The sequence below is a fragment of the Motacilla alba genome, chromosome 7 (assembly GCF_015832195.1).
Source record: "Motacilla alba alba isolate MOTALB_02 chromosome 7, Motacilla_alba_V1.0_pri, whole genome shotgun sequence".
Lineage (NCBI taxonomy): Eukaryota > Metazoa > Chordata > Aves > Passeriformes > Motacillidae > Motacilla > Motacilla alba.
In genome coordinates this window covers 18,028,383-18,046,508 of record NC_052022.1, presented here as the reverse complement: position 1 = coordinate 18,046,508, position 18,126 = coordinate 18,028,383, and the positions used below count along the sequence as shown (strand labels likewise).

The 18,126-nt window shown below is 39.7% G+C and overlaps 1 protein-coding gene across 14 annotated transcripts in view; it reads left to right on the top strand.

Moving 5' to 3' along the window:
• Positions 1–458: 458 nt before the first annotated feature.
• Positions 459–18,126, top strand: part of GRB14 (growth factor receptor bound protein 14) — a 138,895-nt gene continuing 121,227 nt past the window's right edge. For 4 of the 14 annotated variants that reach the window (XM_038142281.1, XM_038142280.1, XM_038142282.1 and 1 more), the window contains exons 1-2: positions 459–841; positions 2,461–2,593. In XM_038142281.1, coding sequence (XP_037998209.1) covers positions 711–841; positions 2,461–2,593 — 264 coding nt within the window. In that variant the 5' untranslated portion in view covers positions 459–710. Of the gene's footprint in view, positions 842–2,460; positions 2,594–2,631; positions 16,320–18,126 lie in introns of those variants that run through there. The other 10 variants (XM_038142285.1, XM_038142287.1, XM_038142286.1 and 7 more) reach the window with 5 other exon arrangements.

Here is an 18,126-nt window from a genome sequence, read left to right as displayed (position 1 = left end):
CAGGCAGTGGCTGGACGTGGGTGCTGGGCCCATCCTCCTCACGAGCCGCTTTTCTGGCACAAGGTGACGGGTCTCTCCCCCGGCCTCGGTCATTCCCTATTTCTCCAAGGCACGTCCATAAATTCCCGATGCACAGAGGGATGTGTCAGTTTAGTTAATGATTTGCCAGGCGCCGAGTCGCGTGTCAGGCCCGTCCGGCGGTGCGCGGCTGGAGCCCGCTGCCCGGCGCGGGGCGGGCGGTCGGGGGCCATGCCGCGGCCGTGCTGCCCGCGGTGCCCCCCTCGGGCGAAGGCGCAGAGGCGCAGGGCGAGCAGCGCCCGGGGCCGGGCCCGCTCGGCGGGGCCCCACCGCCCCCGGCCCCACCGGGTCACGCCGCGGCCTCGGGTCCCGGGCCCGCGCACCTGCCGGGCCCGCCCCGCTCCGCTCCGCTCCGCCGCCCGGCCTGGCGGAGCAGCCGAAGGGCACCGCTCGGCCCCCGCCCGCCCCGCGCTGCCTCCCCATCGCAGCGCGGAGCCGGCGGCCGCCCGCCCCCGCCGCCGCCGCCGCCCTCGCACGTGTGCCGGGGAAGGCGCTCGGTGCCGCCCGGGCGGCGCTTCCCCCCGCTCCCCGTCGCCTCCCCCTCCTCCGCAGCGGGAGCGAGAGCAGCCTCCGCCCGGCAGCGCCGGGGCCGCTCGCCGCCGTGCCTCCCCGCCAGGACGTCGCCGCCGCCGATGGCCGCCCCGCTGCCCGGTGCGCCCGGCGCAGGGCGGGCGGCGGAGCCCGCTGGCGGCGGCCCCCGCGGCTCCCCCCGCCCGCCCCCCCGGCCCCCCGGGCGGGACCCGCCGCCCTCGCCCCCCGACAGGTAAGGCCGGAGCCCGGCGGGCGCCGCCGCCCCGCCGCTCCCTCGAGGGCCGCCCGCTGCCGTCGGGGGGCGGGCAGCGCCCTGCGGGCGGGACGCGGGGCTGACGGGGCCGGGGTGCGGCGGCCTGGGGAGGGGGAGAGGCGCAGGAGGGGGGCGGCCTGGCTCTGGACCGGCCCGCGCTTCCCTGGAGCTCAAAAGTTGTTTCTCGGCCCTGCAGACACTTTCCGCCGCTGCGGATGCGTGCGTGTCCCACCCCCTGCTCCCCTTTTTATTTTTGAGGTTTCTCAGCTTGAGGTGAAAGTAGCCGGCAGTGCCGAGCCTGCCTTGTCAGGCTGAGCCAGCAGCTACTTTATCCCTGCAGCGTCTTTCTCAGAGTGTTGGTGAGATAAAACCGCTTCCCTGGGAGCCCTGCCGCTGTCAGCGATGTGCACCCCGTTTGTTACCTCTCAGGCTGTTCTTAAAGGCATTGGTCTCTGTTCTTAGTGAAGGAAGCTATGAGCTGGGTTTTTCATGAAGCATCTGATGAGTTTCGGTAGACTGAAGTTTTCAAAATCTTAAAATACTGCATTACAGGATTTTTTGCTCCTCCTAATGCAAAATACCACTTTAAATGAATTTAAATGAGGATTTTCTGTAAGTGAGGTATCTTCATTCTGTATTGTAACCTTATTCTGATGGTTTTCTCCACTTTGTACTAATTACAATATGAAATCAGGAATGATAATAAAGGTAATAAAGTAAAATATGAAGCCTGGGGGCATTAACTCACACGTGTAGAAAACTGTTGTGATATGTTGGCAGATGCAAATACATCAGGTGCTTTGGGTGCAGGTTTTCAGATGAAATCAAGTAGACAAAGTGCTCTTCAATATTTTATGTGAGAAAACCATGCACTGTAATGTACACAGCAGTCTAAACAACCACATTATTAATGTGATACTTTAAACCCTTGCATACCTGAGCTCTTAGGCAAGTACAGTAGTGATTACCTTCCCTACTCTTGCAAATGCTGGCTGGTGATACTTCTGACACAATCCTGTTTCAGCAGACAGCAGCAACTGAGGCATTTATTTTATGATGGAGCTGCAGAGATGCTGATACAAAACTAACTGAAAACAGAAATTAATGGATTGCTTTGCACTATTTTCTATTGTCAGTCCCTTTGATTCGATTCTGGTCAAAAAAAAAGTTTCCATTTGTTTAAAATACTGTTGGAGTATACTTGGAAAGTTTTGCTGAGAAGTTACATGCATCTACTGTTGCAATATGTGTACATAGGGAATGGCATAAACACAGGGACAACAAAATATTTACTAATGTCCTTAGAAGCCAATATAAATATATCTCTGCTCTTACTCTGCAAAGACTTACGCATGTTCAAACAACTTTATATTCAGAGCTGAACACTTGGATTGCTTTCAAGTAGTGTTAGGCACTGTATGTTAATATATTCAGCCTACTGATTAAATAAAATAACTCCAAAAAAGAAAGCTAATTGCTGCAACCAGGAAGCATCATGGTATTAGTGCCTTAGTAGTTCATGTATTGTGGTTGGATATCGCAATTTTAACAGCAGCTGTTCCAGTTATTTCTTGATGTTATGTATTCTGTTGAAATAGGAGAAAAAAGAAAGGTGACAGTGTTTTGGAGAACCCATCGATTCCAAATCCTTTTCCTGAGCTGTGTTGCTCGCCGTTTGCATCAGTTTTGTCAGCCAGTCTGTTGCCCAAGGCAACTTCAAGAAAAAAGCAGGTAAGATTTATAAATTATTGTTTGACAGTTTCTAAATTGGTTAAATGAAAACTTCAGGAAAAGCTCAGTTACCTGTTAAATTATTTTATTAAAATAGAGATGTTAATATTTCTGTAATTTGGTGAATTTTTTTCTGTAGTTCATCAATGATTGTAGAAAATGAGGTTTTGGAATCTGTGACTTAAGACATGACTGTTCTTTCACAGAGTGTATGTGCGGCTCTGCAGATTTTTCAATTTAAGTGGAACCAGGGGCAGGCAGGCAGTACTTTATGTCCTTAAATGAGAAGTTAATTTCTTTTTTCTCTTCCTCCCCACCTCCAATTACTGTCATCAGTGTTACAGAACAGAGAGTTTTAACAGTCACTGAACAGCTTTTCTGAAGTTCTATAATTTTGCCAGGATAATGGGAAAAACCTAAATGGATGGGGAAGGAGCAGATGCTGTGTACCTGGATATATGTTATATCCATGTGTGTTTATCTGTGTATGGCTGATGTTACTATATTTCTATAAAGACCTTAAACTGAAGCCAGAGGAAGGTCTGAGTGGGCAGAAAGACCTGGCACTACTGTTCAGACAGAGTTTCCAGTTAATGGAGACTACTGGTGTCGAAGATCAGTTTCACTCTTGGAAAGCTTACCTGTCTCATTCTCTCTTCTCTTCTTGAGACTGGAAAGAGTTCTGACAAGGAACGTCTGTGGGATTAAGATTACTCCCTCCTTCACACTCTCTGTTTTGGTGGTCTGCATGGTCCCTGTTTTAACAGTTTTAAGGGTGATATTGGAGGTGTAAGAACTTAACTTTACCGGTTATTCCGCTTTTAGATTTGCATGAAGAATATGTCTGGAAGTTGAAGTTTCTTGTAGTTGTATTAACTTTTCTGAAGCTAACCTGCCACAGCTGTTTCTGTGCACCTGCCAGAGAACTTTGTTAGCCAAGTTGTGGCTAGCACCCTAAGGAGAAACCTTCTCCTCACTTCTGCAGTGAAAAACATGTATGTGTCTGGGAAACTGCCCTGACTCCGTCTTGCCGTATTTAGCATGTCCACCATGGTGTCTCTCTATAAGCTGTGGTGTCTTTCTGGGCTACTTTTATTGCTTTTAGTACTTATCCTCCAATAGCAATACTAATCTGATGCATTCTGGCCAGTGTGCATCTGAATGTTGCTAACGCAGTGGGATAAAACTGTTCTAGTTTAGTCTTCTTGGGCATGGTGGAAGCATTGACTGTCTCTGCACAGGCAGGAAGAACGCTGAATTGGTAATATTATCTTTCAGAACAAAAGGACTAAAAGTACATTTTTAAAAAGATAGTTTCAATTAGTCGCGTTGCAGGCCTAAATTGCAATCATTGTGGTAATCTGGGGACTTGAAACTGGGAAGCAAGATTTAACACACAAAGGTCAACTGCTTTTGTGGCCAGTCGCATTTAATGTTACTGACAGGCTTGATCAGTTAAACCAGCTAAGTGTTAGCTTCAGTCTTCCGGAAGTTGAAGTTCATATCTTCACTGACTTTACTTCTGCTTCTTCCTAAAGGTTCATTTGTACTTCTTGTGATGGTTTCTGCTCACAGTCCTTCCATTTCTCCTGGATTTTTATTTAAGAATGTAGTGCTTCTTCTGGTAAAAGCAGGAACAAGAACAACTGGTTTTCTGACAGAAGTGAGCTAACATAATGCTGGTGTCTGTTGGAGGGCCTGACCTGTTTTTCAGCTACCGGAAAAATGGGGAGAAATATTCCTGTTACTTTTGTGGAGGCATTTTAACAAGACTATGATTTCTGTCCCCTAGGTGTCTGTTTATGGCCACTGCCATAAACAGGAGAATTTATAAGGAGAAATTATACTAGGCCAAGCAGACCATTTTTCAGACTCAGTATGACTGCTGTTACATTCTTCATCTGAAATTATTAAAGTTAAGCCCAAATGACGATAGTAAAATTAAACTTTTGTCTTTGAAATTCAGGTTGAAGTCTTCTAATACGTTAAAAAAATTACTCAGGTTTGAAAAGAGAGGAAGGCTAAGCAGGTGTGCAAAGAGATGTGAACTGGCTGTGACTTTGACTTCCCACAGGTGGCTGTGGAATTGTGCTTGGAAATAAATGTTGCTTTTCCACCCCCTGTCCTTATTTTGTCAACTTTGTAGCAGCTCTGTGTGCAAATATGTATCTGTATACAAAAATTTCATGAATATTACTGTTACATTTTGATAGTTCACTAACTCTTAAGAGAAACCAGCTACTCTTAAGAATTTTTTTTTTTGTGCATAGCGTTGACAGCTGCCAGAATTCTTTCTCCTCTGATGATCTACATATGTTTTCAGTGATTCTTCTTTTAGATTGCTTGCTTTTGATTTAGCTTCTTTTTCTTCTGTGTGTTTAATTTCAAGCATAGGGTAGGAAAATTGCAGAGTGAATTTCTACTTATGTCTTGTAGGTAACTATTATCAAAATGGGTGTTTCTAAAAGAAAAAAAAAAAGAAAAGATGCCTCTTCTGTCATGTTTTTCTCTCCAAAAAAGATTTTCTGCTTCTGTAGAAGAAAGAAGTTGTCATGAATATCTGCTCTTTTATTCATAGCACCTGTGACATCTGAAATCTTTCTACTTCTAAATAGATTATTAATGTTATTTTGAATTCTTGTTTTTCTAAGCTGAAATTCTTACTGTCTTCTAATGATTTTTTATTATAAGCCTCTCAGAACGTTGAACATGCTGCTTGAACAGCATGTTTGTGGGGTTGACTCACTGAAAATAAGTTTATAAAAGCAAATTGGTGAAAGCCACGTAGCAGAATAGTGATTTGCCTCTGTGCTTGGGAAGTGGTATGTCCATGTGTCTGAACATTATTTTGTCTGCCTCACCAACACAGTTGTCCATCTCTTTTCTCTGCTTGCAGTTTGGAAGAGTTTTGTGTTATATCTTTGAATCACAGAATCATTAAGTTTGGAAAAGACTTCCAAGATTGTTGGGTCCAACCTTTGACTGAACACCATCATGTTTGATTAACCATAGCACTAAGTGCCATGTCCATCAGTGTCTTGAGCACTGCCAGGGATGGTGACTTTACCGCCTCCCTGGACAGCCTGTTCCAGTGCTTAACAACCCTTTCACCAAAAAAATGCAGAAAAGCTGGCAGCCCGCAGCTTGGACAAGTGCACACTTCCCTGGGTTGAGAACTATCTGCATGGGCAGGCCCAGAGAGTGATGGTGAATTGTGCTGCTGCATCCAGTGGGTGTCTGGTCACTAGATATGTCCCCCAGGGAGGAGTGTTGGATTTTGATCTGTTGGAGGGCAGGAAGGCCCTGTGGAGGGACCTGGACAGACTGGATCTATGGACCAGACCAGCGACATGAGGTTCATCATGACCAGCTGCTGGTCCTGCACTCGGGATACAGCAACCCCATTCAGTGCTACAGGCTGGGGGCAGAGTGGCTGGAAAGTGGCCCAGCGAGAAAGGTCCTTGGTGTGCTGGTTGACAGCAGCTGACCACGAGCCAGTGTGTGCCCGGATGGCCAGGAAGGTCAAGGGCATCCTGGCCTGTATCAGGAATAGTAGTTCCTGCAGGGCCAGGGACTGGTGAGGCCACACCTTGAGTGCTGTGCTCATTTCTGGGCCCCTCACTTGATAAAAGGACGTGGAGATACTGGAGAGTGTCCCGTGAAGGGCAACAAGGCTCATGAACGGATTAGAGAATGTGTCTTGTGAGGAGTGGCTGTGGGAGCTGGCTTTGGTTAGTCAGGAGGAGGCTCAAGAGGGACCTCATTGCTCTTTACAGCTCCCTGAAAAGAGATTGGAGTGAGGTATGGGCTGGTCTCTTCTACAGTGCCTGCAGCGAAAGAACACATGGACGTGTTGTTAAGCGGAGGCAGGGTAAATTCAGATCAGATAACTGAAAAATGTTTTTACTGTTAGGGTGGTCAGGCATCAGAGTAGGTTGCCCAGTGGGGTAGTGCAGTCGCCATCCCTGTTTCAGAGGCATCTGCACCTGGTGCTGGGTGACAGTTTAGTGGTTATGGGGTTACAGTGGTGCTGCCTGGGTTGATGGTGGAACTGGGTGACTGTAAAGGTATCTTCCAAACCAGGTGACTCTGATTCTATGAAATGTGTTCAGATAAACTGAATTTCATGTTTCAGGGTGGTAGAATTTTATCTGAATAGGCCAAAAAAACATCTTTCCCCTCATGTCCATCACAGTATGGTCAGTTTGGTGGATGGTAGGAAACGTTGCCTTCCTCTGAGGAATCAAGCATTGGCTGCTTTTAGGTGGAATTCATGAACTTGCATGGAAAATATAATTGTGCCTCAGAGCTTGTGTTCTCTAAGAAATTATAAGGAACTGAAAATATAAAACACTGCACTTCTGTCTTTAATTATGATAAAAGTAAATATTAGTAGGGAAAAGTATGAATTGTAAGGAAACTTATTCTGTTCTTGTTGTCTTTGGTAAAATGAACTAAGAAGAGGTTACTGTAGCTTTATGAAAGCTTAGTTTTTTTGCTTTCTGAAAACAAAACCTGAATATTTTCACTGTGGTGTCAGTTCTTGCCCTGCTCAAGGATAAGCCAAAAAGTGTTTCATGACAAAAGTAGTTCAAGGTAATTAGTGCCTTGTTTCTTTAAATTAAATTAGAAGTGCAAAAATAAAACTCAAGTAAATCTCAAGGTGAAGAAAATCTGAAATTTTACCTTGCCTCTTTTGTCTTTCTTGATGTTCTAAACAAGTAGATATTTTTATCATGTAGAATCCAAATATACTCCCACAATGTTCTTTCCAGGAAATCAGTTGTATGGAGACCTCAAATACCTGTGATTGTAGTGGAATTGACTTTGCTTTTTGTATTCATAAAGATTTTCATGTAAAGCTCTTTGACAAAGAAGAGCCAATAGGAACTTTATGTTTAAGAGCAAATTTTTTTTTTAATGTGTACTGTTCTAAATTTATGAATACTCTTGAGCATTGACTGTTGTAATTGGAGCACCATTTATTTTTTTTTACAGCTATAATTCAGGGTCTTCTAATGTATCTGCTTGGACCCTCATTCTCCAAAACTGCATTTAATTCTACTAGCAGACATACAGGGCTAAGTCGTTGGTACTTAAATGTTTTCATGACATGAAATATCTGCGTACTCTTGACTTTCAAACAGTGCAAAACCAAAAAGGGTTTTTTTAAAAATGCAATGGTTTGTAAATTTTCAGTCAATTTCCAAGGGTTGTGACATCTTTTCCAACCAAAAGAGGCATTACTCGAATTTACTCTGTAATTCCAGTCTGTGTGTTTCTTACCAGGTTTCCTTTCAAGCTGGAGACAATTGCAAATGTCCTCCTTTATCAGTTCTCAAATCTTTTCTTCTTTACAGCCTCTAAAGATATATCTGTTTTCCCCATGGCTTTCCCTGAAATTACACAAAAAAGACTTAATATTTTAAAGTCAGAAGGGAAAGGAAAAAGTCCTTGCAGCCAGTTTATAGATTAACAGTAAAAACATTTTGTACAGAACCGACTTAAAGAGCTCAGCGAAGTCTTGGATTGATATAAGGATTGCAAAAAGGAATCAGTTTGTGATGTTTCTTTTGGTGGTCTGCTCCAGTTCCTGTGCTCTCTTCTTCATTTATATGGTTGTACCTGCCCACCAAGGAAAGATTTATTGATATTAAAGTAGATTGGAATTATTTAGAGCCCTATTAAAACTTGCTATTTTAATGCAGGTACATTTGTACTTTGATCAGTCATCTTAACACAGTGACAGTCACTTGTCTACATAGGTAAAAATCAGGAGGCAAGATTGAACAGTTTCTTGTTTTAGCAATCAGGAATATTGCCTGGTTTATACTGGAGGTGCCTTATCACAAGCTGTCTGATATATCAGCCTGGGGAAACTTCAGAATAATCACCTGTTTGCTTCTTTTTGTATTTTACTTTGTCTTCTTTACATTGAAATTAGTTGCTTTCTGTCAAACTTCACATAAGTGTTTCCTTTCAATTTGTTACTGTCCAGAAACTTCTCAAACAAAGACTGCAAACATTAAGACTGTAAACATTCTAACTGCACAAAAATAGCATTTTTCCCCCCATTCTAATAGGCAAGAAAACAAGGACACTCTAACTTTTGTGGTTACTAAGATACTGCCTCTGCAAGCTTTTTGCTTATTTTGTAACATCAGGAAGGTGTTAGGGTTTGAGTTTTACAGTTTTTACTTGTATAAAATAAAAAAAAATCATCACTACTGTCAAAGATTTTGGTAGACATTTTGCCAGTGTTTGTCAGATTGGAATGGTTTTAACAATCTTTTGAATTTTGATTGTTTTGGATTCATCAGCCTAAAAGTCAAACCTGAAGTTGCTTATCTTTTCTTTTAGGCCAGTTTTCTCAGTACAGGAAACTGCCTCTTCTGTGTTCTTTGGGAAGTTCTATTTTGAACAAGAAACCTCTGTGATGTTTCAGTAGATCTAATAACTTGTCTAGAAAAACCTCTGTAAATTTGGAAACCTTGATTTTTCCAAGAAGTGAACCTTTAATATTTATCTCTTGAATTCTGCATTGACTACCTGGTATTTTGGCCCTGTCATGTCTCTGTGTCTAGAGCAGATGAGAATACAAACATTATCAATTTCTTTGATAGCTGACAAGTCAAGAGACTTGTCAGTTAAAGCCAGGTGAAACTGCAGGGAACTCTCTTAGGCTGCTGAGTCACTTTTAATAATTCAGTTTTATTGAATTTGACATTAAAAGATTAAACACTCATGAATGGAGCTTGAATCCTCATAATTTTTAGAAGAAAATGAGATGTGATAGATACTAACACAGTTTTTATTTATAATTGCTCCTGGGGATGGGTGCTTTTATTTAGGGTGAGACTGGAGAGCTGGAAAGTTTGGATCACTTTGTAGCCACTCCGTACCTGCTATAGACAGATGTGTGATTAAAGAAATATTTTACTGACAGATCTTTTTTGAGGTTTCTTCTCAGTGATGGCATTGTCAGTAAGTGATGCTGTGTTAAGGAAGGCATGCAAGAGGTCAGTATTGTAGCAGCAGAACACTACTGGCATCTTCCTTCTATGGGCCATTGTCTGAACTGTTTTTGATCAGAACAGATACCCGTTCCCCTCTGGCTTCCTGGGACACACAGTCTAGATTAATCAGAATGGTTATTTATTATTTAGAAATATTCATAAAATTAGATGAAGCCTTAAGTATTTTTGTGGGATTTTTTTCTCCATTTTGTTTTTCCTTAGTGTTCTTTTCTGGTCTTATAAAACTTCTGTTGTTCTTTTCTGGTCTACTTTTGATGTCATTGCCCAGTATTTTTAAACACCTGTGTTATATCAGCTACTGCTATTTTTATATCATAAACAGTTTATAGTTGCATTGAATGAGACTAGGGTAGTCAACGATTAATAGTTAAATTACTTAAATTCTACAGGTTTAGTAAACTTGACAACTTAGATGATTCTTGATAAAGGTTTACATCCCCTTTGAATGAAAATGTGTGCAACAAAAGGAGAAAATACAAGGTACTTTACCATACATTTTACAGTACTAAAAAGTGTATAAGATGATTTAATTTTCATGTTTTTATCATCATAAAACTTTGTTATTCTAGTTTTGGGGCATTAACTGAAGAATGGAGCTCAAATTCTGATCAGTTTTTCCTAGGAGTTTTGGTGCAGTTTGTAGCATATCCTTGAATTACTGCATTTCTGATGTTCTTAGAGTTATTATCTTTTCAAATAGGAGCTTGAGAACTATAGAAACAAGCAGAGGCATATTCACATCCTACTTCTGTGCATGGATGTTGACACAATAATTATAATTTTATATTAAATTTTATATTAGATTTTATATTAAAAAAACCCATGCCTCCGTATAAGCACCACTGTTGAACCTGGTCAGTTTTTACTAGGTGGAATTAATTTGATCATCCATGTAGAATAGTATTGAATATTTGTGATTGCTAAAGTAATTTAATGCTCTTTATACATTCATATTTTCCTGTATCTGTTTACAGTAGATAACTGAAGACTTACTTGTTCTTTCCCATGATAATTCCAGAGCCACTAATACAGTATGGCTGTTCCCTCATGATTTTTGCTTCATGCTCTTTTTAACTCTTTGCAGTGGTAATCTGTACTCTGTGACAAGTGTAATTAAGAGATCAAGCTAGAGTTGTAATGAAAACTGGATCAATTGGAGATGTTACTGTTAGGACAGGAAAAGAACTCCTCACTTTTTCCAGGTGCCTGTTGATACCATGTTTCACTCACTGCTTCGCTCTCTGCTTTCAGTTTCCCTTGCATAAGAAAATGTATAGAAACTGTCAATAACCCGAGATCTTTCACCCTTCTTACCACACTGAGTAGTAGAGGACAACTTATATCTGTGTCTTAACATCTGCAGATCACTTAGATGAGAGACTTTAGGATAATAGCTGTTGGTTGCTGCTTGTATAGCAGGAACACCAATGGCCAGGCAGTGGAAGGGCATCCTCTTATGGACAATTCATGCTGATCTGGTTTTGTGTGTGTGCAGAGGCAGTAACTGATACAGCTTCCAGCTGGGGATTTCAGGGCTCAGAGTTTCCAAACTTTTCTAGTAGTTTCTTATTCCTATGAAGAAGATGGCACTTGTATCTCTAGCAAGTGGTGAAATGTGGCAGTGATAAGTGGGAGATAACAGTCGACCAATGCCCATGTTCTCTGTGTTTGTCTTCAGCATATTTAAAGCTGATACTTCTAAAGGCATTCACACTTTTATGACTGCTTTTGATTTGGGAATGAACAGAAAGGGAGTATTTCAAGCCAGAGTATTTAAGCATGCCTCTCATGTTATAGTCCTGATGGAGTCACCTCAAATGGGAATATTTTTAAAAAAATGCTAATCAGGCCAACAAAAATCTTTCAAGAAGGACAGTTGTGGGAGGAGAAATTAAGAGGGAGAAGAAATTAGACCTCTGCTCTAGTAACAGTGTGAAGTTGCTTTTCTCCTGTTTCAAGTCACAGAACATTCATTTGCAGCTAATCAGCTCATATTTTAGCCCAATAGTGTACATGATATTTTATACTGAAATCTCAAGAGAGAAACATGTATCAGTTATCTTAGTTGTGTGCCTGTTCTTCTAATTAGGATACTGATGAGGTGTTCCTGCCTGTTTCTGATATGCTTATACTGCATACTGGTAGGTCTGTCTTTTAGCTTCTTTGCTTGATATTATATCCACAGGAAATCAATATACACGAGATTGTCCTGTGATCAGAATGGGATTTTTCAATTACTGCATTCTTGGGCTATAAATAGCCTTTTTATATTAGTTATGTTATGATAACTCCTGTTACTGATTACATTAAGACTTCATGTTTATGAACAGCTGCAAGCTCTTGATAATGGCACAGAAATGGTATCAGCTGTTGAGAAACAGGCTGGAAGTTTGCAAGAATTTATTCTCATAATTGCTGGAATTCTCTGCTATGTAGTGAGAGGGAAGCCCATGCAATACGAGGGTTTTCTTAAATAACTCGGCTGACAGAACTTCGTCAGTGTGCTTTTTTATCAGGCTTGAACCTATTGATCACAAAAATAGGCAGCTGAAAAGCTTTGCGAGGAGCACGTGTAACAATGCTTTAAGATCCCCCCAGTTTGTGAGGAAAACTGGCGAGGATGGAAAGCTTCATTCTGTTCCTTGTGGCTCATACTCAGTGAATTTCCTAGGCACATTGTAATGTCTATGTTGCTTTACAGGAAATACAGTCTGTTTTAGTGAAACTGCATCTGCACCAGTCCTTACTGACCCTCCAGGAGGGTGTACTGTATGCTCTGTGTGAAGACTAAGACCTGTTAGTTTTCTTTGTGTAAGGGACTGTATGAGTAGAAAAACAACACCTCAATCACTTTGAAACCTCTCTTTTGTGGGGTGGTTTTAAAGTAAGTAGTTATTTGTCGAGTGTATGTAAATGTACCCGTCAAAAACCACCCTGTGTGTGTTTCTATGGTCACATATTAAAGGGCTCTTCTGCCAAAGAGACAAAGTCACAGTGCCAGGCAGACAGGAGCTCTCACAAGGAAGGGCAAATAGCACCATGAATAACTTACCTGATTTACCCTGGTCTTGTGTAATAAACTACTGCCTTAGCTCAAAGACAAGTACAAAAAATAGCATCAAAATTTTTTATAAACCTTACTGGATTTATGTTATCTGGATTTTTCTTTTTTATCTCCAGATGCAAAAGCTGAGTCTGATTTGTTCTTGTTATGTATAAATGCTCACATTCCTGCATTATATCTGACTGAGCTAGGAATAGATCAGCTCTTATGACTCTGTATTCAGTGCCTTAAGGACATCACTGACCTTCCTCTTCTAGCAGGACATGTCTATTCCATATGTTGTTATAAAACCCTTATCGGAGTTACTAATTTACTAAGGGCATTTCAATTCTTGCCCACTCCATTTAGTCACGCTTTCTTAAGTGGCAAGAAGTAGAAGTGGTTTATATTTTGAAGTATCTAAAAAGTATCTGCACAATGTTTTCACAACTGTATCTGGTAGCTTAGTGACAAAAATAGGAGTGAAAAGCTGCATAAACATAGTCATTTCAGCAAGTGAGCTGGATCTGATTTCCTTCCTGTCTACCAGCACCAGCAAAATTCCTTGCAGACCTGCCAGGGACAAGTGAAATCTTTTATCTATAGGAAAAAAAAATAAAGTGGTCATATATGTTTCCCTGAAGGCATATTTGGCTTTCACAACCTTTCTGAATCTCACATTTATCAATAGAACTCCGCTTGACTTTCACGTGGTGAAGTGATTCTGTGAGGCTTGCACTTAGAAGTTCTGTTTTATTCCATTTGTTTTCTTAAATGTGTTTTTCTGAAATTTCAAAAAAGAAAATATTTCTTAATGTTATTTTTAGTACTCTCGGATGCAACCATGCTTACTTTCCCTAGTATACATAAATTACAGTAATATATTTTTTAAAACTAATCATTATTTGAATATTGGATTTTTACTACTAAGTCAAATGCAACACTTAAGTTTTTGGTTACGTTCTGAATGGGTCTGGTCCGTTCATCTGATTGGAAAAGATACAATACAGCTAATTTCACTGAAGAAAATGAGCCTTTGCTTCACCTTGCAGACAAATGGGTCAATTTTATTCATAGAGCAAAAATCTGCACATGCTTTCAAGAGCCAAGGACCTTCAGTACCCAAGGGTAAGGAAAAATGGCTTGGGCTATTTTTGTTTCTTTCCCAGTGAAGTCACTAATGCAATGCTGCAAGTTCTACAGCTGCTATTACCCAAACATTTTTTCATAAGATCCAAGGGAAAAAGAGTAGAGGGAGTTTCTTGTCCTGGTGCTGCAATTATATGAATGTCTAATATTCCTTGAGTAAAACGCCCGTGGGATTGGGCTCTGGTACCACAAGTTTTTTTCTGGCTCTTATAGCAAAATTTTGGAGCTATGTTATAGAATTTTGAAAACATGCTCCCACAGGAAAGAAAAACTGTGTGCCTGAAAGGTAAAAACCTAATTGCAAACACTTGACATTTATCATAGCTATCTCTAGTAGAAAAGGATGTTAATTCCAAATGTTACGTAATTAACACTTTAAACTTGATCTCAGAAGTACTTTTTTATTTTATCAAAACAATCATAAAGGTTTTGGACTGGAGTTGGGCAAAACTAAAATGAAATAAATACCTTAAACCTAAAAGATTAGTTGCTATGGCTCTCTTGGTACTATAAACTGGATGTAAAAGGAGCCAAAGTTAAAAGTGAACCTTTATTACAAGGCAAGGAAATGGGTTGTTTAATAATAATGCTGTATTTTAATTGGTTTATGATTTTATTAGAAGCTCTTGTTTTTAAAGCTAGCACTGAGGATCAAATGTCTTTCTCTAAAGAAATTCTCTTTGTGACTTGGCATAAGTTTCTTATCAGTTTTTTTCCATCCTGTGTGTCTCAATCAAGGACAACAGGTTTTGAAATTTTAGGAAAATATTTATCTTTACTTCCTATTCCTTGGCAGTGTTTTATTACTATTTGAGAGCTGCTGGTAAAATGCCAGTGCAATGCAGGTTTTAGTTTTTTGGAGGGAGTCGTATTTTTTGTATTTATGGTGTTTGCTCCTCTTGTTCATAACAGAATTTACTTTAGTAGTACTGATTTTAGGATTTGAGAAAGGTGATTTAGCATGAAAAGAGATGCTTTTAATTCATAGATTCTGAAGTATCTCAGTGGTGCCAGAGACTTGTTATGTATTTGCCACCTGGAAAACTCTCAAATGAGAAAATCCCATGAAAAAAAATTGTTTATTTTTAACTAGTCATTGTACAGTTTCTTAAGTCTTGGAAATGAGATTCTTTTCTAGATACTTTGGGATTAATACAGAGTGTGCTCATTTCCACTGGGGAAAAAAGAAAGCCCTATAAACATGTTCTAGTGAAATTTAGAATGGATTATTGTAATATTTACCAAGTCAGTCCTGAATACTTTTAGGACCTACACATCAGGTGTATGATAAATAATATACTTGCAGTGATTGCCTATGAAATAAAGCAGCCTGCATATCTGACATGTTATTGTTCAAGAAGCTATGAATGCTTAATTCAAATAATTTTTTTATTATGTCTGCAATCTTCAGCTGCAAAAAGCAATGTTTCTGATAAGAACTGCTTGGTCAAGAGTTATAAAAGAAATTCCCAATATCACAGTTCTAACATCTGTTTAATAATTTGGTTTACAACAGGAATATTGCTTAGTCATGCTGCATAAAAGCAGAAAAAAATTATGTTATTAAGTGCATTATGAGACCTTTAAAAAGAATTAAAGCTTGCTTTATCATTTAAGCAATACAAAATGTTGCCTTTTTTGACAAAGAAGGAAAGAAAAAACCCAGATTTCCTTTTTCAAACCGTGTTAATGAAAACAGATTTTTTTTAATGCAGATATTTGATACCTAAAGTAGTTATGTGAATGGGGGTGATCAAAAACTTGGGTTCATAAAACAGTCTTAAATGTCACTCCTTGTAACATTTTATGTGTCACTTTTTCAGGCCTTGGTTGCATTGGAAAGGTAATAATTGAGTTACTTAAAGTGAAAGGGATGTTTTGCTTCTGCTTTGAATAAAGGCAGTTAAGAATCATATCATTAAACTCCATGGATTCATTAAATCTATTATTATGCTTAGTTACTTCTCTGAAACTCAAAGTTCAGAAGCACTGAAGAATATTTTGTTTCCCTGGGAAAAGCCAGAGAAAAAGCCCAAGACTGTAACCAGTCTGTGTGAGGTGTTAGAATGCAGTCTTTAATGATTTGGTTTTGTTTTGACAGTAAAGACAAAGCTCTTAGTGATAGAAATGCATGTTGTTCTGCTTATTTTTATAGCCAGAGATAGTGTGGGCATTTCCAAGGACAGAACACAAGTTTCCAAGCTCTTTGGTTGGTTGATTTCTATTTTGTCCTACCCCAGTGTGTTCTGTCATTGGCTTTGAGTAGGACTGAATTCACATAAATGGAATGACATTTACTAGAGCCTTAGTCTTTGTGCTGACTCTCCAATATTTAGGCTATGAGGAATTAGGTTTCAAGAAAGATTGCTAGCTACTTGGTTCTGCTTCGTGTTATCACCTGGATGAAGGTTAGCAAGTTCTGTGAAAAGCAGACATGAATTTGTCTTCCAGAAGAGTAACATTGCCTGCAGTTATGCCAATAACTCTGCAGAAAAGGGTATGGCATTTAAATCAGTCTTTTAATTCTGACATAAGTATGGGTTGATAACAATGTTTAAACATGGCTGTATTTATTTTTTCACCTTTTCCTAAATTTCTCTAGTGTAATAATAATGTTTCCTTTCTGATAAATGTAGAAATTTTTGATTTCATTATGTGAAATATGTTTGCTTATAGATATATATGTGTCCACAATTGAATTTTTTTACTGGTGCTCTTTTCTCTGTAACTGTAATTTTGTACTTTGTGCAGGAAATTATTTTTCTTACAGATTAATGTACTTTTCAAAGTGGCATGATTGCTTTAAAATATGCCTCTTTTGAAGGCTACGATACTGTTCCTAACAAAGGATTACTGTGGAGTCTGCTTCCACAGGTTTTGCATCAGCCTTAAACACAATGTGCTTTTTCCTGATCTGTTCTGGCTAATGCCTTTATAGTGGATGGTCCATCATGTATTTTGGGAAGCAGGGTGGCACTGTACAGTGTTTCTCCATAGCCACTGTAGCTTGCCTTTTTTTGTTAACTCAATAAAAAGTGTAAGCAGTGCAAAATGATTACATCTGTGTGCACTAGGATTGCCTAGTGTAACTCAATGCCTTGGGGGTATCTGTGAAGTTAAAAATACACACGGAAATGAAGTACAGAAATATGACTCTCTGCTGAGCCAGATAATGTTAACTTATGAGAAGTTATTTCAAACAAGTTGTAAGTTATTAATTAGTTCGATTTAGTTTGTAAATGTGTAGATATTTTTCAAAACCTCATTGCTGCATAATGTGCTTAACTCATTGTTAATAGACTCTTCTGTTACTCAGTGGCTTTTTAATGTAACAGCATTGTGAAAAATGAAAGTTCACTGAAATATTGCTACAGTATTAAATGGTTCTCATGAGCAGTTTATGTGGAATGCAGCATATATTTATGGCATTAATCCTGTGGGTCTAAAGACATATATAAACACATAAATATTATTGATTTGTGATATAAATGGTATTCATGTATATTATTTCATTGTTTGAGTTGGAGGGGGAGCCTGTGAACGTAATTGGGATTGATTGGTACAGATTAGATTATGCTGCTGTTTTACTAGCATGATAATATACTATTTTTCTGGTATAAAAACTCTAACAGTTAGATACGTGCAATATGTGCACAGTGTTAACATGGTGTTATCTAACAATTTGCAATATCTCTGTTACACTTCTCAAAAACACTCCTTTAAAAATTGTGGTTTAACTTCTCAGCTCTCATCCTCTCAATCTTGCGGTTATCTCCCAGTCCTCTCTTCCTCCTCCTAAGACCCCTTCAGAGCTCAGATCTTGAGTTGTCATAGTTATTTTATTTTTGTCTGGGTTTTGTTAATTTTATGTTATGAGAGGAAGGTCTTTGTTCTTGCAGTGTGTAGTTGTGTTAGACTCCTGTGGTATGCACACAGCAGTACTTGGTGCTGTGTGGGAGGGGAGAGGTGTAACTTCACTCAATCTAGCATTCAGAAGGCTGGGAAACTCAGTTTTAACTGTAGTGTATATTTCAGTGGATTGATTTTTTTTTTTTTTGGATGTTGAAAGATAATAATTCTCTGAGAAAATACAAGAGTTTTTGGACAAATTCACAGTAAGATAATTTTCTGCACATTCTCTCTCATTTTTTTTCCTGCTGTTATCAAATTAGCTGCCAACAGTTATTGGCTTTACTTCTCTTTGTCTATGCACTTTGTAAGCCCAAAATAAAATTAATGGAAGCAGTAGGAGGAAGCAGCATAGGGTGTTGCCATAGGTAGGTAGCTATTGGGTTGCACACTGT